This window comes from Oryctolagus cuniculus, chromosome 12, assembly GCF_051225735.1.
Source record: "Oryctolagus cuniculus isolate XC-2025 breed Fujian yellow rabbit chromosome 12, ASM5122573v1, whole genome shotgun sequence".
NCBI classification, from domain to species: Eukaryota; Metazoa; Chordata; class Mammalia; order Lagomorpha; family Leporidae; genus Oryctolagus; species Oryctolagus cuniculus.
The window spans coordinates 105,845,159-105,863,927 of NC_142878.1; the positions used below are offsets into that span (position 1 = coordinate 105,845,159).

General features: G+C 61.7%; 1 protein-coding gene across 10 annotated transcripts in view; it reads right to left on the reverse strand.

Annotated features, from left to right (window-relative positions):
- Positions 1-18,769, reverse strand: part of ACSBG1 (acyl-CoA synthetase bubblegum family member 1) — a 35,218-nt gene that overhangs the window by 2,272 nt on the left and 14,177 nt on the right. For 2 of the 10 annotated variants that reach the window (XM_089310789.1, XM_089310791.1), the window contains 12 exons: positions 15,955-16,053; positions 15,180-15,280; positions 13,821-13,934; positions 8,864-9,084; positions 8,423-8,511; positions 8,095-8,215; positions 5,781-5,861; positions 5,545-5,694; positions 5,203-5,379; positions 4,093-4,274; positions 2,737-2,967; positions 2,186-2,403 (listed from right to left, as the gene is read on the reverse strand). In XM_089310789.1, coding sequence (XP_089166915.1) covers positions 2,186-2,403; positions 2,737-2,967; positions 4,093-4,274; positions 5,203-5,379; positions 5,545-5,694; positions 5,781-5,861; positions 8,095-8,215; positions 8,423-8,511; positions 8,864-9,084; positions 13,821-13,934; positions 15,180-15,280; positions 15,955-16,053 — 1,784 coding nt within the window. Of the gene's footprint in view, positions 1-2,185; positions 2,404-2,736; positions 3,427-4,092; positions 4,275-5,202; positions 5,380-5,544; positions 5,695-5,780; positions 5,862-8,094; positions 8,216-8,422; positions 8,512-8,863; positions 9,085-13,820; positions 13,935-15,179; positions 15,281-15,954; positions 16,054-18,769 lie in introns of those variants that run through there. The other 8 variants (XR_016218378.1, XR_016218379.1, XM_051834644.3 and 5 more) reach the window with 6 other exon arrangements.

Consider the following 18,769-nt stretch of genomic DNA (forward strand, 5'->3'; position numbering starts at 1 on the left):
CCCACCCTGCGCCCTGAGCAGCCGGCGCCACTCCCCTCCCTGCCTTTGCTTCAGAACCATCACCCGCGTCACTGCGCTAAGGGCTTTATGCCAGTAACTCCTTCAGTCCTCATGACTGCGGCGAGGACGGCGAAGGGAGGAGAGGGTCAGTCTCTTGTCCAAGGCCACCTGTCAGTCAGTGGCAGAGCTAAGATTTCAACCCAGGCCCAGGGGCGTGGCGGTGGCGGGCACTGGTTAAGACACCTGTGTCCCACTGGGTTCCACTCCCAGCTCTGCTCCTGACTCCAGCTTCCTGCTGGCTTAGTAACTGAGTCCCTGCCATCCACGCGGGAGACCCACAGGATGCTCCTGGCTTCAGCCTGGCCCAGCCCCAAGAGTGAACCCACGGATGGACAATCTCGCTCACTCTCCCTCTCTGTAACACTGACTTTCATACAAATAAATGATAAATTTTTAAAAATAAATAAAATATTTACTTATTAATTTGAAAGGTGGATCGAGAGAGAGAGAGACAGATCTTCCGTCTGCTGATTCACTCCCCAAATGGCTGCAACAGCCAGGACTGGGCGAGGCCGAATCAGGAGCCTGGGACTCCATCGGGGTCTCCCACATTGGTTGGCAGGGACCCAAGCAATTGGAAGTGGAGCAGCCAGGATTCAATTAGTGCTCCTATGGGGATGCCAGCGCCGCAGGTGGCAGCTTCACCTGCTGTGCCACTACACCAGCCCCCCGAAATAGTTCACAGGAGTTAATATGAGGAAAAGGCCACACTGGGGACTGCACACACCGTTGGAGGGAGTTCAAAAGAACTGGGTAAGTGAAGGAGGGGCTGTACCGTGTTTGTGGACTGGAAGACCCCAAATGAAGCTACAGGTTCAGGGATGTAACCATCAGAATTCCAGGAGATCAACACCATGACCCTAAAATCCACATGGAAACGCCCACGGCCAGGAACGGCCCCGGCTGTCTTGGACGAGAAGATTCAGGCTCCAGGGCCGACACAGCCAGACAGTCCCAGGGATAAAGCCCCAGAAATTAAGACGCTGGGTGCGTTGGCGCAAGGCCCACAGCCCAAAAAACTGGCCCCTTGAGACGGTGGACAGGTGAATTTCCAAGGAGGCACTGCAGGGGACTGAGAAAGGCTGGTCTCAGGAGCCAAGCTGGGCCAGCGGCATATGCATTCGGAGAAATGACCCTGACCTCTGATCGTGCTGTTTCTAGAAGGAAGGCACCAACCCGGCTAGAATTCTGTGTTCTGGCTCCATAGCAACCTGCCAGGAGCGGGGACGCAGTGTCCTCGCCTGCCATTACAAAGACAAACACGCGGTGGCGCTCGCGGCCCGCCCCAGCAACTGCCGGTTAACCCTCCCCTCCCCCCACTCCCGCTCCCGCCCCAGGCCAGGCTCGAAATGGACAAGGGACAGGCTGGGGGCGTTCACTCACCGCACAGCACGCCCCCTGAGGGGTCCAAGCCTCCGCAGCCATCAGAGGGCACCGGAGCTCAGTCCCACCCCTGCCTGCCTGACTTCCAGCAGTCACCCACCCACTCCCAGAGCCTCAGTTTCCCCTGTGCAATGGGGATGCAGGATTCTCGTGCAGGTGCAGTTGGCATCCCACCCAACCCCAACGGCACAAAGGGCAAAGCGCCTTTCCTTGGAGGACCCCCCCCCCCAGCTCTTCCGGGTCTCCGAAGGGGAGTTCTGCGAAGTCTGTGCTGCACGTTCAATGTGTGTCTGCTCTGTGTTCTGCCAGCTAACAAACTGTGCTTGCACAGAACCATCCTAGGTATGCCCTTAAATCTCCAGCAGGGCCCGGCGCAGTGGCGTAGCGGGTAAAGCCGCCGCCTGCTGTGCCGGCATCCCATATGGGCACCGATTCGAGTCCTGGCTGCCCCACTTCCGATCCAGCTCTCTGCTGTGGCCTGGGAGAGCAGTGGGAGATGGCCCAAGTCCTTAAGTCCCTGCACCCACGCGGGAGACCTAGAAGAAGCTCCTGGCTCCCGGCTTTGGATCGGTGCAGCTCTGGCCATTGCGGCCAGTTGGGGAGTGAACCAGCAGATGGAAGACCTCTCTCTCCCTATCACTCTGCCTTTCAAATAAACCAATCTTTACTAACATATATGTAGTGGTGGGAGTACAGTTCATCAAGCCCCCACCCCGACCCGCCGGCCGCAGGCCACACTCACCTTTCAGGCGCCCGGTGATGTAGAGGAAGCCGTCGGCGTCCAGGCGGCCGGCGTCGCCCGTGTGCAGCCAGCCCTCGGCGTCGATGGCCTCGCTCGTCTTGTCCTCCATGTTCAGGTAGCCCATGAAGATGGTGCGGCCCCACAGGCAGATCTCGCCGATGCCCTCGGCGTCCTCGCCCACCAGTTTCACCCGGCAGCCTGGCACCACCTTGCCCGAGCTGGTGGGGGAGGGGCAGGGAGCTGGGGTCCCCCACCTCCCAGTCTCCCCTGATGGATGGCAGGCAGGTGTCCCCTCCCAGGGCTTTCTGTTTGAATAGGGGACCCTTCGGGTCGAGGAAAGATTCGCAGGTGAGCGGAAGAGACTGGCCTGGGCCAGGGGCGCTGCGGGCAGGCATTTCAAGGTAGGCGAGGAGGCTTCTAGCCACGCCCCCCCAAGTGACCGTCGCCCCGCCCACCAGAAGGCGGAGAGACGGGGGTGGGGGGGAGGGTCGCTCGGCCCGGGCGCGCGCCCACACGCACCTGTCCGCGCGCGCTGTGGCCTAGGCGCTCACCTGTAGAGCCGGTAGTTGTAGGGGCTGGACATGAAGTGGGGGCCCGTGGTCTCGCTGAGGCCGTAGCCCGCGTACAACCGGATGTTGAGGCCCAAGAAGAAGTGCTGTGTCTCCGCCGTCATGGGGGCCGCCCCGTAGAAGCTCTTCTGGCACTTGGCGAAGCCCAGCGCCTGGCGCACCTTGGCCAGCACCAGGTAATCCGCCAGCCTGCTCGTGAAGGGCTTCAGGTCGCTGGCAGCGGAAGGAAGGGTGCTCACGGGCTCCGAGGCACAGGGTGGCAGCCGGAGGGTCCCCACCCGCACAGGCCTCCCAGGTGTCTGAGCTGACTGGTTGGTGCCAATGCCCGGGCCCCTTGTTAAATGGCGGTGCCCCCCGAACGCGCATGCAGATGTAGGAGTGGGATTGCGTGCATGCAACAGAGGTGCATGCAAATCTACACACACGAGAGCACGCATGGGCAGAGGCTCAGCGCATAGGCCCCTGGACACACGGAGACACCGTGGATGACCCCATCTGAAGCCTGCACGTGCTGGGCTCATGCACATTTGTTTCTCAAAACTGCACGTGGAGCTGCGTGCTCACAGCCATGCGCACACGCCCCGGGATGCACGATACCATGGCACACACTGCCACGCCGCCCATTTGCACGCTGAGGCCAGGCCAGGGGCGTGTCACTGGTTCTGGAGGGTTCTAAAAAGCCATCAAAAGGGTGAGCTCTGAGTGTCACTGGGGACGCTGGGGTGGCCGGGAATGGTAAAGCCCCACAGCTGTGGCCCCTTTTCCAAGCACCTGCTGGGGTCAGGGGGCTGTGTCGAGTCGGACCTTCCAGGGAGGCCCCAAAGATGGGGGCTGGGAAGAGGGAGAGGCCCCAGCTCAGCCACTGATGGGGTCTCTGTCTGGGGGGCACAGGGACAAGCCTGGACGGTCAGATCCTTGCCTGTGTCTTTTTTTTTTTTTTTTTTTTTGACAGGCAGAGTGGACAGTGAGAGAGAGAGACAGAGAGAAAGGTCTTCCTTTGCCATTGGTTCACCCTCCAATGGCCGCCACAGCCGGCGTGCTACAGAGGGCGCACTGCGCCTATCCGATGGCAGGAGCCAGGTGCTTCTCCTGGTCTCCCATGGGGTGCAGGGCCCAAGCACTTGGGCCATCCTCCACTGAACTCCCTGGCCACAGCAGAGAGCTGGCCTGGAAGAGGGGCAACCAGGACAGAATCCGGCGCCCCGACTGGGACTAGAACCTGGTGTGCCGGCGCCGCAAGGCGGAGGATTAGCCTACTGAGCCACGGAACCGGCCTTTGCCTGTGTCTTCAGTCATGACCCAGCCCGGCCACCTACCAGGCCCCCAGGCCCTTGGTACCTGTGAGGGCAGGTGAGGTTCTGCTCCAAGGTCACCGACATGGCCCACAGAAGCATCTTGCGCCGGATGAAGCCAGACTGAGCCGCCACCTCCTGGATGCGCTCCATGATCTTCTCCCACACCCGCGGCACCCCCATGTGGGACGTGGGCTCCACCTCGCGCAGGGTGTTCACCAGGCTGCCCTGCCCTCCGCCAGGGAGAGACAGGCAGGGTCAGGCCCAGCCGGGTCCGGGAGGCTGTGCACCCCCACAGCACACCCGCTGCACATGGTCACTGGCATGGGCACACGTCGGCTCCAAGCTGGCTCCTCGCTTTTGTTAGCGAGTAGAATCCCAAAGTCGTCAGATTCCCCGGGGGGCCGGGTGCTTTGGGGCTGCCCCGCTCCGTCCCTTCCCAGCCCTGGTGGGGCTGATGCGACCTCGCCCTCCCCCTAAGCCATGTTTGCTCTGGTGCGACCTCACCCTCCCCCTAAGCCATGTTTGCTCTGGGAGTGGACAGGTGTCGATGTGCAGCCGCTGAGACAAGGCCGGGTCAGGCTGGGGGGTCCTGGGAGTTCCCCTCATGGTTTCAAGGGTCCAGAGTGGGCATCTTGTGCAAGAGCTAAGACACTGCTTCCTGTTCCGGCCACTGGGCAACCTCGGAGCCAGCAGCTGATGGCTCAAGAACTGGGCCCTGCACCCACGTGACAGACCCGGATGGAGTTTCTGGCTTGTGGCTTTGGCCAGGCCTAGCCTTAGCTGCTGGGGGCTTTTGGGAGTGAACCAGCAGATGGAAGATTCTCTGTCTCTGTCTCTCAGATTAACCCCCCCCCCCCTTTAATGAAATAAGCGTCCAAAGACAGGTGCAGTTCATGGGGCTGGGACGCAGGAAGGGGCGTGGCTGCCTTGTGACCTCGTGACCCTCTTTGAAGCCCGCCCATTCCAAATGACCAAGTGGACCCAGGACCCCCGCCTAACACCCACTGTGTGGTGTTGTCGGTTTCCCTTCCTGTCTGCTCCTGGGGAGTCAGGCTGGGCTAATGGCCAGTCAAAGAATTCGGGCCCCTGGGCAGGCCCTGTCCACACCCCACCCCACCCCGTACACCCACCTGACCCCGGGGGGCACACTGACCTTCAGGGCGTCGGGCTCGGCGAAGCAGACCTGTGCTCCCCACTGGATGCCCGTCCACAGGTCGTAGATCTGGGCAGCAATGTGGCTGAGGGGCAGATAGCTGACCACCACCTCCTGCTGGACCTCCGCGGGCTGGATGTCACCTGCCTGGCTGCCGTAGCGGGCTGTCCACGTGATCTGGGAGGGGGGGGCAGGGGGAGGCAGATGGGTCCCAGCGGCGTGCACAGCTGCAGTGGGGGCTTGAGGCTGCGGGTTTGAGGTCCCCCCAGGGGCAGGCCTCCCCTGTCCCCCAGGCGGGTGGATTGCCCTGCCGATCCCGGCCGCAGCCTGCTGCCCGCCTACGTTGTCTTGGCTCAGCATCACGCCCTTGGGGTTGCCAGTGGTGCCCGAGGTGTAGACCAGCGCGCAGCACTGGTTGGGTTGCTGGGCAGCGATGATGGCGTCCAGGGCCTCCTCGGGCACGTCCTCTCCCAGCTCCATGAACTCCTCCATCTGCAGGGGCGGGCGAGCGCAGGGGAGTTGCTGGCGGAGTCGGGGGCGGGGTGGCGAGCCCACCACCCCCGGGCCCACTCGCATACCGTGTACACGTTGGCCATCGGCTTAGGAGGGGGTTCCCGGTACATCACCACGGCCTTCAGATGCGGTAGATTCTTCCAGATCTGCAGGGACGGGACCCCCACCCCGGGTTTCAGCAAGGCCAAGGTCACCTCCCAAATGTAGCCCCATCTCCCCCGATGGTTCTGTTGGGCCAAGGCTTTGGGGGAGCCCCACCTCTGACCTCTGACCCGGCAGAACCCCCAGTTCCCCAGCATGAGAACTTGGGGACGAGGACAGTGGGGGATAGGTGCCCCAGACACCCAGTCTGGGGAACACGCCCTGTGAGCACACATGGAGCACGGTGTGGCCGTGGGGGCCGAGCTGTGCAGTGGTCCCAGGAGGAATAATTCAGTGGAAAAGGGATGGGGCATTGTGGCACAGCAGGTTACGCTGCCACTGGGACTCCTGCCTTCCACATCAGAGCCCCTGGTTCGAGTCCCAGCTGCTCCACTTCTGATCCAGATCCTTGCTAATGCGCTTGGGAAACAATGAAGGATGGCCCAAGTCCTTGGGCCCCTGCACCCACATGGGAGACCCGGAAGAAGCTCCTGGCTCCTGGCTTTAGACTGGCCCAGCTCTGGCCTTTGTGGCCATTTGGACCAGTGGGTGGAAGATCTCTCTCTTTCTCTCTGCCTCTCCCTCTGTAACTCTACCTCTTGAATAAATAAATAAAATCTTAAAAAAAAAGGGTTCTCCCCAGGAAGGGTAGAGTCTGGCTCCTTCACGGAAGCCTGGAATGGTCACCAGTGTGGACGGTCACGGTGTTGGCGGCTCGTCCAACCCCTGCTCTGTTACAAAGGGCGTTTCGCACTTGGTTTTGCTGTGAGCACCGCGGCCTGCAGAGGGAGCTGTTTTACAGCTTTCTCTGACCTGGGCGTGCTGTCCAGGGAATTCTGTCTTAGTGACTGGGCTGCAGCCTGGGCCTGCTACCTGCAGGAATTCTTTTTTAAAAAATGCATTTATTTCTTTGTAAATTTATTTGCTTTGAGAGGCAAAAGATTTTGTGGGGTGGGGGTGGGGGCTTCCATCTGCTGGCTCACTCCCCAAATGCCTACATCAGCTGGGGTTGGGCCAGGCTGAAGCCAGGAACTAGGAGCTCCATGTGGGTCTCTCACGGGGGTGGCAGGGGCCCAAGCACTTAAACCACCACTTGCTGCCTCCCGGGGTGCGTTTGCAGGAAGCAGGAGTCAGGAGTGGAAGCAGGACTTGAATCCGGGCCCTTGGTATGGGCTGTGGGCATCTGACTTTGTTCAACTCCCAGCCTGCAGTGCTGTTCACCCCTGAGACTCGGTGCCACCCGCAGGCGCACACCCGTCACCCCGCTGTCCTGATGGAAAAGCCACGGAGGCAGCGCGCTGCCGGAAGTCCTAGTGCGGCCCTGTCACTCACTGCTTGAGTGACCTGGAGCGTGTCGCTGGAGTGTTGTGGGCCTCAGCTTCCTCACCTGCCAAACAGGCAGGCAACCATTGCCCAGCCTTGTGTGTGTGTGCGTGTGTGTGCATGTATGCGTGTACATGTGTGTGTGCATGTGTGCACATATGTGTATGTACATGCTTGTGTGCATGAGTGTATGCATGTGTGTATGTGTGTGCATGTATGTCTGCATGTACATGCTTGTGCGTGCGTGTGTGCATGTGTGCATATACGTGTGTGTGTGCATGTGCGTGCATATACGTGTGTGCGTGCATGTGCGTGCATATGCACACATGTATATGTGCATGCATGTGTTCATGTGTGCACACAATGCATGTGTGTTCATATGTGTGTACATGTGCATGTGTATACTGTGTACACGTGTGTGCATGTGTGCGTATGTACACACATATGTGCGTGTATGTGTTCGTGTGTGCATACACATGCTTGTGTGTTCATATGTGTGTATGCATGTGTATGCGTGTGTGTGCATGAGTGTGCATGTATGTGTATGCTTGTGTGCGTGTGTGTGCATGTGTTCATGTGCACGCATGTGTGCATGTTTGTGCTTGTGTGCACACATGCACATGTGTGTATGCATGTGTGTATGCATGTGTGTATGTGTGCACGTGTGTGTCTGCTTGTGTGTATGTGTGTGTGTGTGCGTATGCTTGTGTGTGTATGTGTGCATGTGTTCACGTGCATGCATGTGTGTGCATGTATTTGTGTGTGTGCATGTGTTCATGTGTGCGTGTGTTCACGTGCATGCATGTGTGTAGGCTTGCATGCGTGTGTGTTGGGTGGACTGCTGTGGAGGGTGAGTGGAGACCCCAGATGGGAGGCCGCTGAGCGTCTGCCCCTGCCCCTGCCCGGTCCCCACACCTTCAGAATCTTTTCCAGCTGCTTCTGCGTGTCCACCACGATGACGTTGGCGCGGCTGTCCCGGGCGATGTACTGACAGGCCTCCGGGGAGCTGGTGGTGTAGATGCCGGTGACGATGCCGCTGTTGGAGACCCCAGAGGATTTGGTCTGGGCAGGTGCACAGGGCCCACCCCGACCCCCATACCCGGAAGCCTCCAGCCCCCATGAGCCCCAGCGGCCCAGGCAGGGCACCCCAGGGAAGAGCTGGGACATGGGGGGCGTGGGTGGGGGCCCTCTACAAAGTTCCCTGCCCACCTCCCACTTGTAGAGACCCCACCCTGCCACTCACCCCGCAAATACAGTGCCCACCGCCGCGAAGAACCACTCCGGGGAGTTGAAGCCGAGGATGGCCACGCTGTGGGCTCGCTCCAGGCCGAGCTCCAGGCCAAAACAGACGGGCCAGGTCAGCCGGGCAGGGAAGGGGGCCCTGCGGCAGCTCCTGCCCTCCCACCAGGCTGCGGGGGCCCTGTGGATTTATCTCAGGGACCACCGAGCCAGAGACTTCCCTGGGGGGAATCCGCCGCTCAACAGCGCAGCCCCCCCCACTGGAGTGAGCCGCCCCCTCCCCTCCCCGGGAAAGGGGGCCTCCAGGGCCCACGCACACTCAGTGCCGGGCCCCGCCCAGCAACCGGAGTGGCTTTTACAGCTGTTATTTCTGAGGGCCCTGCCTAGGGGGCGCTGGGGAGGCAGGGCTGGGGGCGGCGGGGCCCAGGCGTCCCGGGGCTCTCACCTTTAGGAAGCTCTTGGCAGCCTTGCGGGCGATCAGGTAGTACTGGAAGTAGGTGACGTGCTCCCACTTGTCCTGGCGCTTGAAGCCCAGGGCGCTGAGGTCCCCGTACTTGTCCAGCGCCTCATAGAACATCCGGTGCACGGTGTACGGGAGCTGCGAGCAGCCGGGGTCCATGCGCAGGCGCACGCGCCCGTCGGCCCGAGTGGTCCAGAGCGCCTCCTCTGCGGGCGGAGACCACGGCCTGAGTCAGGCCCAGGGGGAGGAGGAGCCCAGGGCCCCCAGGCAGGGGTGCGAGTCAAGGGCCGCTGAGCCTTCTCCACTCGCTCCTCAGTCTTCCCCGCTCCGGGACCCCGCGCGGGCTGACCCCAAGGACGCACAGCCCTGGACATCAGCCGCTGCCGTGCAACCCGGCAAGGGACAGCGGGACGGAGAGGGGCGTGGCTGGGGAGGACTCTAGACCTGGGTTCAAAGCCTTGACCCTGACACTCCTGCTCGGCAGGGTGACCAACCCCTCCCCTCCCAGCTTGCTGTAGCCTGCAGAGAGCCAAGGGGTGGGTGGGGATGGGCAGGGCTGGGGGAGGCTGGAGCCCAGAGGTTATGGCCAGCTGCATCCCCCATTGGAGTGTCCAGGCTTGATGGCCAGCTGCATCCCCGCCTGACTCCAGCTTCCGGCCGGTGCAGACCCGGGGAAGCAGCCAGTGATGACTTAAGTCGCAGGGTGGCAGGGGCGAGCCCCGGATGGAGTCTCGGGCTTCTGAGGTCAGCCTGATCCAGCCCTGGTCCATGTGGGCGTGTGGGAGTGAACCAACCCAGGGGAGATCTCGCCTGTCTCCTCTGCCTCCCTTTCTCTCTCTCAAATGAGGCTGAACACGAAGGAGACTCAAACCCGTGCCCAGAAAGAAGCCAGATGCCAAAGGCCAAGGTGAGCAGAGGCAGGGCAGTGCTGAGATCTGTTGCCAGATCTTCCCCCGAGCGGAAAGCTTTGCACGTTTACAGCCGCTCTGGTACAGACAAGAATTTGCACACTGCGGGACAGGCATTTGGCTTAGCTGCTAGGAGCCCAGTAAGGCACCCATGCCCCGCGCCTCTGCACCTGCTCTGTGTCCGGGCCCCAGCTCCTGGCTCCAGCTGCTTGCGGCCACAGATCCTAGCAGGCAGCAGGGAGGGCTCAGGTAGCTGGGTTCCAGCTCCCGGCTTCGGCAGGGCTCAGCCCCGGCCATTGTAGACACTTGGGGGAGTGAACCAGCAGGTGAGAGCTCGGCCTTTGTATCTCATAAACAGATAAAACTTAGGGGCCAGGGTGTGGCGTAGCAGGGAAAGCTGCCACCTGTGATACTGGCATCCCAGATGGGTGCCGGCTCGGGTCCCGGCTGCTCCACTTGCGCGCACCTGCTAGAACTCAGAAAGGAGCTGGATTTCTCAGAAAAACCCACACAGCTCAGGAGCTCTAGTGTGCCACCTGGTGGCTGTGCTCAGTACTGACGCACTCGGCTCTGCACTAAGGGGCGATCTCAAGTATTCTTGTCATGTAAGAAATAGCTATGCCTGGCCGGTGTTGTGCCAGAGTGGGTAAAGCCTCCACCTGCAGTGCCGGCATCCCATATGGGCACAGGTTCAAGTCCTGGCTGCTCCACTTCAGATCCAGCTCCCTGCTAATGCACCCGAGAAGGCAGCAGAAGATGGCCCAAGTGCTTGGGAAACTGCATCCAAGTGGGAGACCCAGAAGAAGCTCCTGGCTTTGTCCTGGCCCAGCCCCAGCCATTGTGGCCATTTGAGGAGCGAACCAGCAGATGCAAGATCTCTCTCTCTCTCTCTGTATCTCTGCCTTTCAAATAAGTAAGAATCAATCTGAACATTTTTTTTTTTTTTTTAGACAGGCAGAGTGGACAGTGAGAGAGAGAGAAAGAGAGAAAGGTCTTCCTTTGCCATTGGTTCACCCTCCAATGGCCGCCGCGGCCAGCGCATCCCGCTGATCCAAAGCCAGGAGCCAGGTGCTTCTCCTGGTCTCCCATGGGGTGCAGGGCCCAAGCACCTGGGCCATCCTCCACTGCACTCCCGGGCCACAGCAGAGAGCTGGCCTGGAAGAGGGGCAACTGGGACAGAATCCGGCGCCCTGACCGGGACTAGAACCCGGTGTGCCGGCGCCGCAGGCGGAGGATTAGCCTAGTGAGCCGAGGCGTCAGCCAATCTGAACATTTTTTAAAAAGAGCTACCAGAAATAAACCTGAGCATTCCTGTTAAAAACAATTATTTTAAAAATTTAATTACTTAAAAAAATTATATGGACTAAACCAAACATAGCCATTAACCAGTCAGCATCTTTAACCCCTGTGCACCAGTGTCCACTTGGCTCACAAAGTTCTCGGAGGGAGGAAGGCCAAGGCTGGGTGAAGTGAAGCCTGCGTTGCCAGCCCCATGGGGAACAGGTGGGAGACCGCAGGCAGCGTTGTCACCACGGGGCGTTCCCAGATGGGGAAACGGAATTCCAAGTTAGCGGCTGAGCCGGGGCAAGACCTTACTAGGTCCTTGAGCTGCTGTGGGTGGCTGGGGCCTGGTTAGTCAATAGAGGGGAGCCCTGGGGGCCTTGTCCCTGGTGGGCTGCTCAGAGCTCTGGGGAGGAGGGAGCCTGCACCAGCCAGGCCTGCTGTGCCAAGGCTATGAGCCTGGGGGTGGCCCCTGGTCAAGTCGCTTAAGCGATCAGGCTGAGCTGCCAGTTCTTCAAGTCATCCCACCTCTCTACCTGGCCGGTTAACGGGTGCACAACCGTCGGCTCTGTCCCAGGCCCAGGCTAAGATCATGACCAAGGACACAGCCAGGACCCGGTGGCTGCCCCATCACCCAGCAAGGCAGCTAAGTGGCTAACAGGCACCCAGTCACCCGATCTGCCGCCAGGTGTGGGGCAGCCTAACCGAGGGCCAGATGACCTCAGCGCTGGGCTCTGTGGACAGAGAGGGATCTGTGCGGGCAGGGCCCCAGTGCCGGGGGGAGGTCACGGGCAAGAGATGAGTGACTGGCCTGAGAGTCCCAGGACCAGGGAGCACCCCCGCCCCACCCCCCATCTGCTGTCCTACAGCATCTCTGCTCGCCGCCCCGGGCTGAGCCGCTCTCGCTGCCTTCTGTTCGCCTTTGCTCCGGGACCCCTGCCGGTCTGGCTGCCCCGGCGGCTCCAGCTCTCTGCTGTGGCCTGGGAAAGCAGGGGAAGATGGCCCAAGTCCTTGAGCCCCTGCACCCACATGGGAGACCTGGAAGAAGCTCCTGGCTCCTGGCTTTGGATGGGTGCAGCTCCGGCTGTTGTGGCCATCTGGGAATTGAACCAGCAGATGGAAGACCTCTCTCTCTCTCTCTCTCTCTCTCTCTCTGCCTCTCCTCTCTCTGTGTAACTCTGATTTTTTTTTTTTAGTCATGTGTTCCACCTTCCCCGATGGCCCTGAGTCCTTTTTTTTTTTTTTAATATGTATTTATTTATTTGAAAGAGTTACACAGAGGCCGGCACCGCGGCTCACTAGGCTAATCCTCCGCCTTGCAGCGCCGGCACACCAGGTTCTAATCCCGGTCGGGGCGCCGGATTCTGTCCCGGTTGCCTCTCTTCCAGGCCAGCTCTCTGCTGTGGCCCGGGAGTGCAGTGGAGGATGGCCCAAGTGCTTGGGCCCTGCACCCGCATGTGAGACCAGGAGAAGCACCTGGCTCCTGGCTTCGGATCAGCGCGGTGCGCCAGCCACAGCGGCCATTGGGGGGTGAACCAACGGCAAAGGAAGACCTTTCTCTCTGTCTCTCTCTCTCTCTCTCACTGTCTACTCTGCCTGTCAAAAAATTAAAAAAAAAAAAAAGAGTTACACAGAGAGAGGAGAAGCAGAGAGAAAAAGAGAGAGAGAGAGAGAGAGAGAGAGAGAGAAATCCTCCATTGATGGTTCACTCCCCAATTGGCCGCAATGGCCAGAGTTGCGCAGATCCAAAGCCAGGAGCCAGGAGCTTCTTCCATGTCTCCCATGTGGGTGCAGGGGCCCAAGGACCTGGGCCATCCTCCACTGCTTTCCAGGCCACAGCAGAGAGCTGGATCAGAGGAGGAGCAGCCTGGACTTGAACCGGCACCCATATGGGATGCCGGCGCTTCAAGCCAGGGTGTTAATCCGCTTCGCCACTGACTTTCAAATAAATAAATACAATTTGAAAAAAGAGAGAGAGAGAAGGCCTGGGCGGGGCTGGGGGTGAGGTCAGGTCAGGGCGGGCATGAAGGGGCCAGGGTCCTGCCAGGGGCGGGACGGCCACGGGAGAGGGAGGTGGTGACCTGAGCCTTGGAAGCGCCCAGCCTGGAGGGGTGGCTCCTGGCTGGGCCCTGGGGCTGTGGGGCTGTGGGTGCAGGGCTGCCCGCCTCAGGATGCTGCGAGCCAGCGATAAGGAGAAGCACCTGCCAGGAACTTGGCAGAGCGGTACAGAATGTACTGACCATGGAGGGGGGAGCTTGTGGTTCCTGGTGCCCGAGGGGATGGGTGAGGGGTGCAACTGCGCCCCGCCCCCCGCTCCCGATATCTTCCTGACACGGGTCAAGGACCCCGAGTCCCCTGCTGTGGCCTGGCCGCTGGCTCCCCAACCTCCCCATCTGCCCTATGGGGTGGGGGAGGGGGGAATGGACAAGGTGCTGGCTCTGAGCCCCTCCTGGTCCCTGCTTTCCCCCTTTAGTCCTGCCCTCGAATTCGCTGAGCCCGTGTAGGGGACAGGGGGTCCAGCAGACCGGCGTGGGGTGTGAGAAAGAGAGTGGCACACGGCCGGCGCCCCGGCTCACTAGGTTAATCCTCCGCCTTGCGGCGCCGGCACACCAGGTTCTAGTCCCGGTCGGGGCGCTGGATTCTGTCCCGGTTGCCCCTCTTCCAGGCCAGCTCTCTGCTGTGGCCCGGGAGTGCAGAGGAGGATGGCCCAGGTGCTTGGGCCCTGCACCCCATGGGAGACCAGGAGGAAGCACCTGGCTCCTGCCATCGGATCAGTGCGGTGCGCCAGCCGCGGCAGCCATTGGAGGGTGAACCAATGGCAAAGGAAGACCTTTCTCTCTGTGTCTCTCTCTCACTGCCCACTCTGCCTGTCAAAAAAAAGAAAGAAAGAAAGAAAGAGAGGGCACACACAAGCCAGGCCCTGGGAGGGGACAGCGGGGGTGGGGGGACAGCCTCGCAGGTGCCGGGAGGCCAGTCCGAGGGCCCCCAGCGGCTCCGCGTTCCTGGAGTGACCGCTTGTACCCATTTCACAGATGAGGAAGCAGCTGCGCTCCTCTGACCACTGCAGAACCTGCCCCCAGCAGAGGCTGAGTGGCACGGGGCCTCTTTCGGCGCCCAGCTGCAGCCTGGAATGCCAGTGTGCCCTTGGACGACTGGGGAAGGGGCTGAGGGAGGCCACGCTCACCCCCGGCCCCCGACCTCCCAGCTCCCCAGGGGCAGGGGCAGTGGGATCGGCTTCCCGGCCAGCACCACAGCCAGCCACATCTCCCCCTTCGGCAACGAGGGTTCAGGATGTGCGCAGCCCAGCCCGGGCCCCAGAACTCGGGACCCTCAGGCTTCCCGGGACCTCGATGGCTCCACGGTGAATCCTGATTCACCCTTGGCGGGGGGGCTGCCAGCTGGCCTGCTACGTGGAGGGGGCGGGGCCCTGGCCGGACCTGGAGGGGACAGTGCCGTGCACAGCGCCCCCGTCCCCTGGGCTGGCTCCTACCCTGCACGGAGCCTCTCTCCAAACAGTGCCACCCACTCCCCTGAGCCCCCCAAAGCCCCGTGTGACCCCAAACACACGTCTGGGACACACCGGCCACCGCAACTACCACCTGACCCTCCCCGGCAGCTGGCTCCTGCTGGCTAAAGAAAATGGGGTGAGGACAGGGACCCCGGGCTGCCCGCTCCAAGGAGGAGCCGGCCGCGGGCCAGACTGCCCGACGCCCGAGAGGACCTAGATCCCGGGCGACAACCAGCGCCTTTCCTGTTTGTTTTTCTAAGCCGTTGCTACAGTGCGAACAAAAGCCGGCCTGGTGTGTCGGGCTCGTTTGGATAACTCATCAGAGTAAACAGCCCGGCCTTCCTTGGGGCAGGAGGCCGGGGACACACGTGACCTTACAAGCCTCCGAAACAACCTTGCCCCTCGCCCCAGTGAGCCGGGCCGCCGGCTGGACGTCGCCCAGCCTGGGCCGAGGCCCTCCGTGGCCCCTGTCTCCTACGTCTCTCTACAGAAGGAGAAATCTTCCCCGACTCCCTCCATCACACGGGCAGCCGCCGCCATGGCCGTGAGGACAGGGGCGTGGTGCCCCCCCCAACCTGCGCGGGACGGCCCGCAGCCAGCTCACCTGGGCCGTCCACCTGCACATCGTTGGCCTTCTCCTGGGCCAGGGGCTCGAGCGTGTGGCTCAGGGACTCCTTGGTCAGCGTCTGCCTGTCAGTCAGGGAGCTGGTGGGGACAGCAAACAGTCGTTAGCACCGGGAGGCGGGGTCTAGGCTCTGGGACCGCCCCCCGCCCCGGGTGGGGGCCACCGGCGCCTCCTCCGCCTGCAGGCTCCCGGGGGTCTTCCATGGAAGGGACGCCAGGGGGTCCAGGACCTCAGAGGCCCCCATCCCAGCCCCCTCCCCCACAGGCTCCCAGGGCTGGGACACGGAGACCCAGGCCCACCGTGCTGGAATCTGCTGTGTGACCCTGGGCAAGTGTCTGCCTCTCTCTGGGGGCTCAGTGCCCTCTCCTCACCCCTGGCCCAGCCCCCTGTCGCCTCCCAGGCCTGGCGACCCGCAGCCCAGGGGTTACTGGGCTCCCACTGTCATCTCAGCCTTGCTGGCCCTCAGCGCCCTTCCTCCTCGGGGTGCACCCGGCCACACCTCCCAGGTGGATGAGCAGACGGATTTCCGTGCACAGCTCGGGACAGTGCCGCACTGCATAATTGCACGATGCCAGGGACAGCTTACAGTCATCAGCTGTGTAAACAGAGCCCACTCCAGTTGTGCAGTGTGCAACCTGTGCAGCTGCTCATGGCAGCCCTGAGGGTAGGACCCTGGCTCCAGGAAGTCCCATCTGTGTGTCAGGGTGGGGCTAGCCCCGTCCCTGCCCAGAACCCCGGAAACCGGGCCAATTACCTGCTTCTGACATTCGGCCTTACTCCTTGCTGGTACTGCAGATTCAAACTAAGTTTGCAAACACACTTGGGCCCACCCGGCAGCAGTCTGGTTAAGAACCTGAGACAGACACCAGGAGGTTACGAAGGGAGGGGACCCGGAGAGGGGGAGGAACCCCGGGCGGGGGTGGGGGAGGGCTGCGCTGGCCCCTGTCAAGGCCTGACAACCTTGGTGTTGCTATGGTGACCTCCAGGGACAGCAGGGTGACAAGGCCGGCTTCAGGGTGAGGCCTCCCATCCCAGGCAGAGGGGAGCAGAGGTCTCTGGGTACCTGGGACCTGTCCTGCCTCCACTATGGGACAAAGGAGACGCTGTGATGTGGCTCGGTGGCCCCCGAGCTCTAGGCTCAGGCAGGAGCAGGGTGAATGCATTGGGCACAGGGCCCTACACTTGGGCTGCCCAGGGTGACACCGTGACCCTAGCACCGGGGGCTCCGGCCTGACCTTGACCTGAGCAGCCTTTGCAATCCACAGCTGCAGAGCCACCTGCAAATTCACCCCGGGCCATGACCTCCCGGCAGGCCCAGAGTCTGTGTTTAACACCTGGCCATCGGCGTCCCCGCCACCTCGTTACACTTGTGTCAGTGAATGGCAGGACAATGACGACGTGAGAGCCAGCGCCTCAGGAAGCCGAGGGCCACGCACTGCCTGTGCCCCCGGCCTGCGTTTCCCGGGAGGAGGACGAGGGCGTGGGAAGCCGCGTCCCGGGACTCGGCCAGTTCCTGCCCAGCAGGCTCCCTCCCGTCAGCGAGCAGTGGACTTTGGTCCAGCGCCAGGACTCGGATGACAGGGCCGCCCTTGCTTGCTCTGCAGCTCGCTAGGGCCTTGGAGATCGGAGACTTGGAGGGGGGAGGGAGAGAGGGGGAGGGGAGAGGGGGGAGGGAGAGAGAGAGCGATCTACCCACTGCTTCACTCCCCAAATACCCACGACAGCCATGGCCGAGCCAAGTCAAAGCCAAGAGCTGGGACCTGCATCCGGGTCTCCCACGTGAGTGTCAGGGACCCAGGTACTTGATGTGACCCAGGGTGCGCATCAGCCAGAAGCTGGAGCCCAGGCCCTCTGCCATGCGGGACGTGCTGTGCCCTTCTGACATTTGCCCCTCCTACTCGTCCTTGTCCCCTGTCTCAGCGCAGACGCCACTGGCCTGGCTGCTCCCACACAGCGCGGCCACCTGCCGCGGGGCTGGGGGCTGCCTCTTGGTGTCTGCTCCCTTCCTCTGTCACTCTGAATCAGTTCTAAGGCCACTGCCGGCGCCCGGCCTGCCAGCCCGCCATCCGTGTCCCGCTGTGCGGGGTCCTTTGGTGACAGAGGGGGCAATGGCACAGCCGCACAGCCTGGAATCGGAGCTCCCGACACCGAAGACGTTCACGGCGGAACCGATCCGGAGCGGATCTTACACCAGTCCGAGCCCTGCGCAGCCTCCCGAGCCCTTCCCGGGGCTGGCGGCTGTTCTGGACGGGGCAGGTGGCCAGCGAGTGACCTCCCCAGGGGAGGTGACACACCGTCACCTGTCCCGGGGATGAACGCCGTATTCCTGTCTTTCTGGAAGATCACACTCTGCTGGAACACAGCGCTCCGGAAGCTGGCGGCGTCCCAGAGCGAGGCCCCGATCGGACTAAGGTGGCCGAGGAGCCTGGCTGGCCTCTGTGTTCTGTTTGTTTTGACAGTTCTGTTTATGTAGGGGCTGGCGTCCTGGTGCGGGGAGCTGACATCGGTGACACTGGGGACACCGCCATCCCATATGGGCGCTGGCTGGAGTCCCGGCTGCTCCACTTCTGACCTAGCTCCCTGCTAATGCGCCTGGGAAAGCAGAGGAAGATGGCCCAAGTGCTTGGGCTCCTGCACCCGCGTGGGAGACCCGGATGGAGTTCCAGGCTCCTGGCTTCAGCCTGGCCCAGCCCCAGCCATCTGGGAGTGAACCAGCAGATGGAAGATCTCTCTCTCTCTCTGCATTTCAAATAAATAAATCTTTAGAAATTTTATTTATTTGAGAGGCAGACTCACAGAGAGACGGAGGTGGAGCTAGAGCGGCCATTTGCCCACAGCAGCTGAGCTGGGAGTTGGGAGCCCAATCCAGGTCTCCCACGTGGGACGCAGGGACCCCACGGCTGAGCCAGCACCACTGTCTCCCAGGTCCGCACCGGCCGGAAGCTGGGGTCAGGAGCGGGAGCTGGGTTTCCGTCTGGGTTTTGAATTCCGGGGAGGAGGAGGAGGACCCTGGGAGGGCGGCCCCTTCCCTTAATGGGGACGAGGCGGCTTTCGCAGGGCGGGCTCCCGGGAGCACGCTCTCAAAGCAAGAAAACAACAACAACAGGTTTCGCTTCTGCCAGCAGCGCGTCAGGAAAGACAGCCAGCAAAGGGCGTGTCTGAGCGAATCTGCGTGGGGGAGGCAGAGGAGGCTGGGCGAGCCCCCGTTTACCTCTGTCTTGATCCTCTCCTTCCAGAGGAGCTGATGGGAACCATCGGAACCCAGAGGTTCCCCAGGCACCTGTACCCCCCCCCCTCCAGGAAGCCCTCCTAGATTTTCCCAACACCTTCTCACCCTCCTACCCTGGGACGCTCAGGGCGGGAAGCTGCCTGAGAGTGTGGGTCACACCTGACTCAGCTCTGCCTCCAGCCCTGGGGACCTGCTGCGTGCACTCAGGAAGTGTTGGTTGGCTCCAGCCCCTCGGCAGTTGTCCTTGTGTGTGTATTTGTGTGTGTGTGTGTGTGTAGCACTTAAATCTGGGCGAGCCCACATTCTCCACGAGGATCAGTTTCCTGCTTATGTCTGCTGC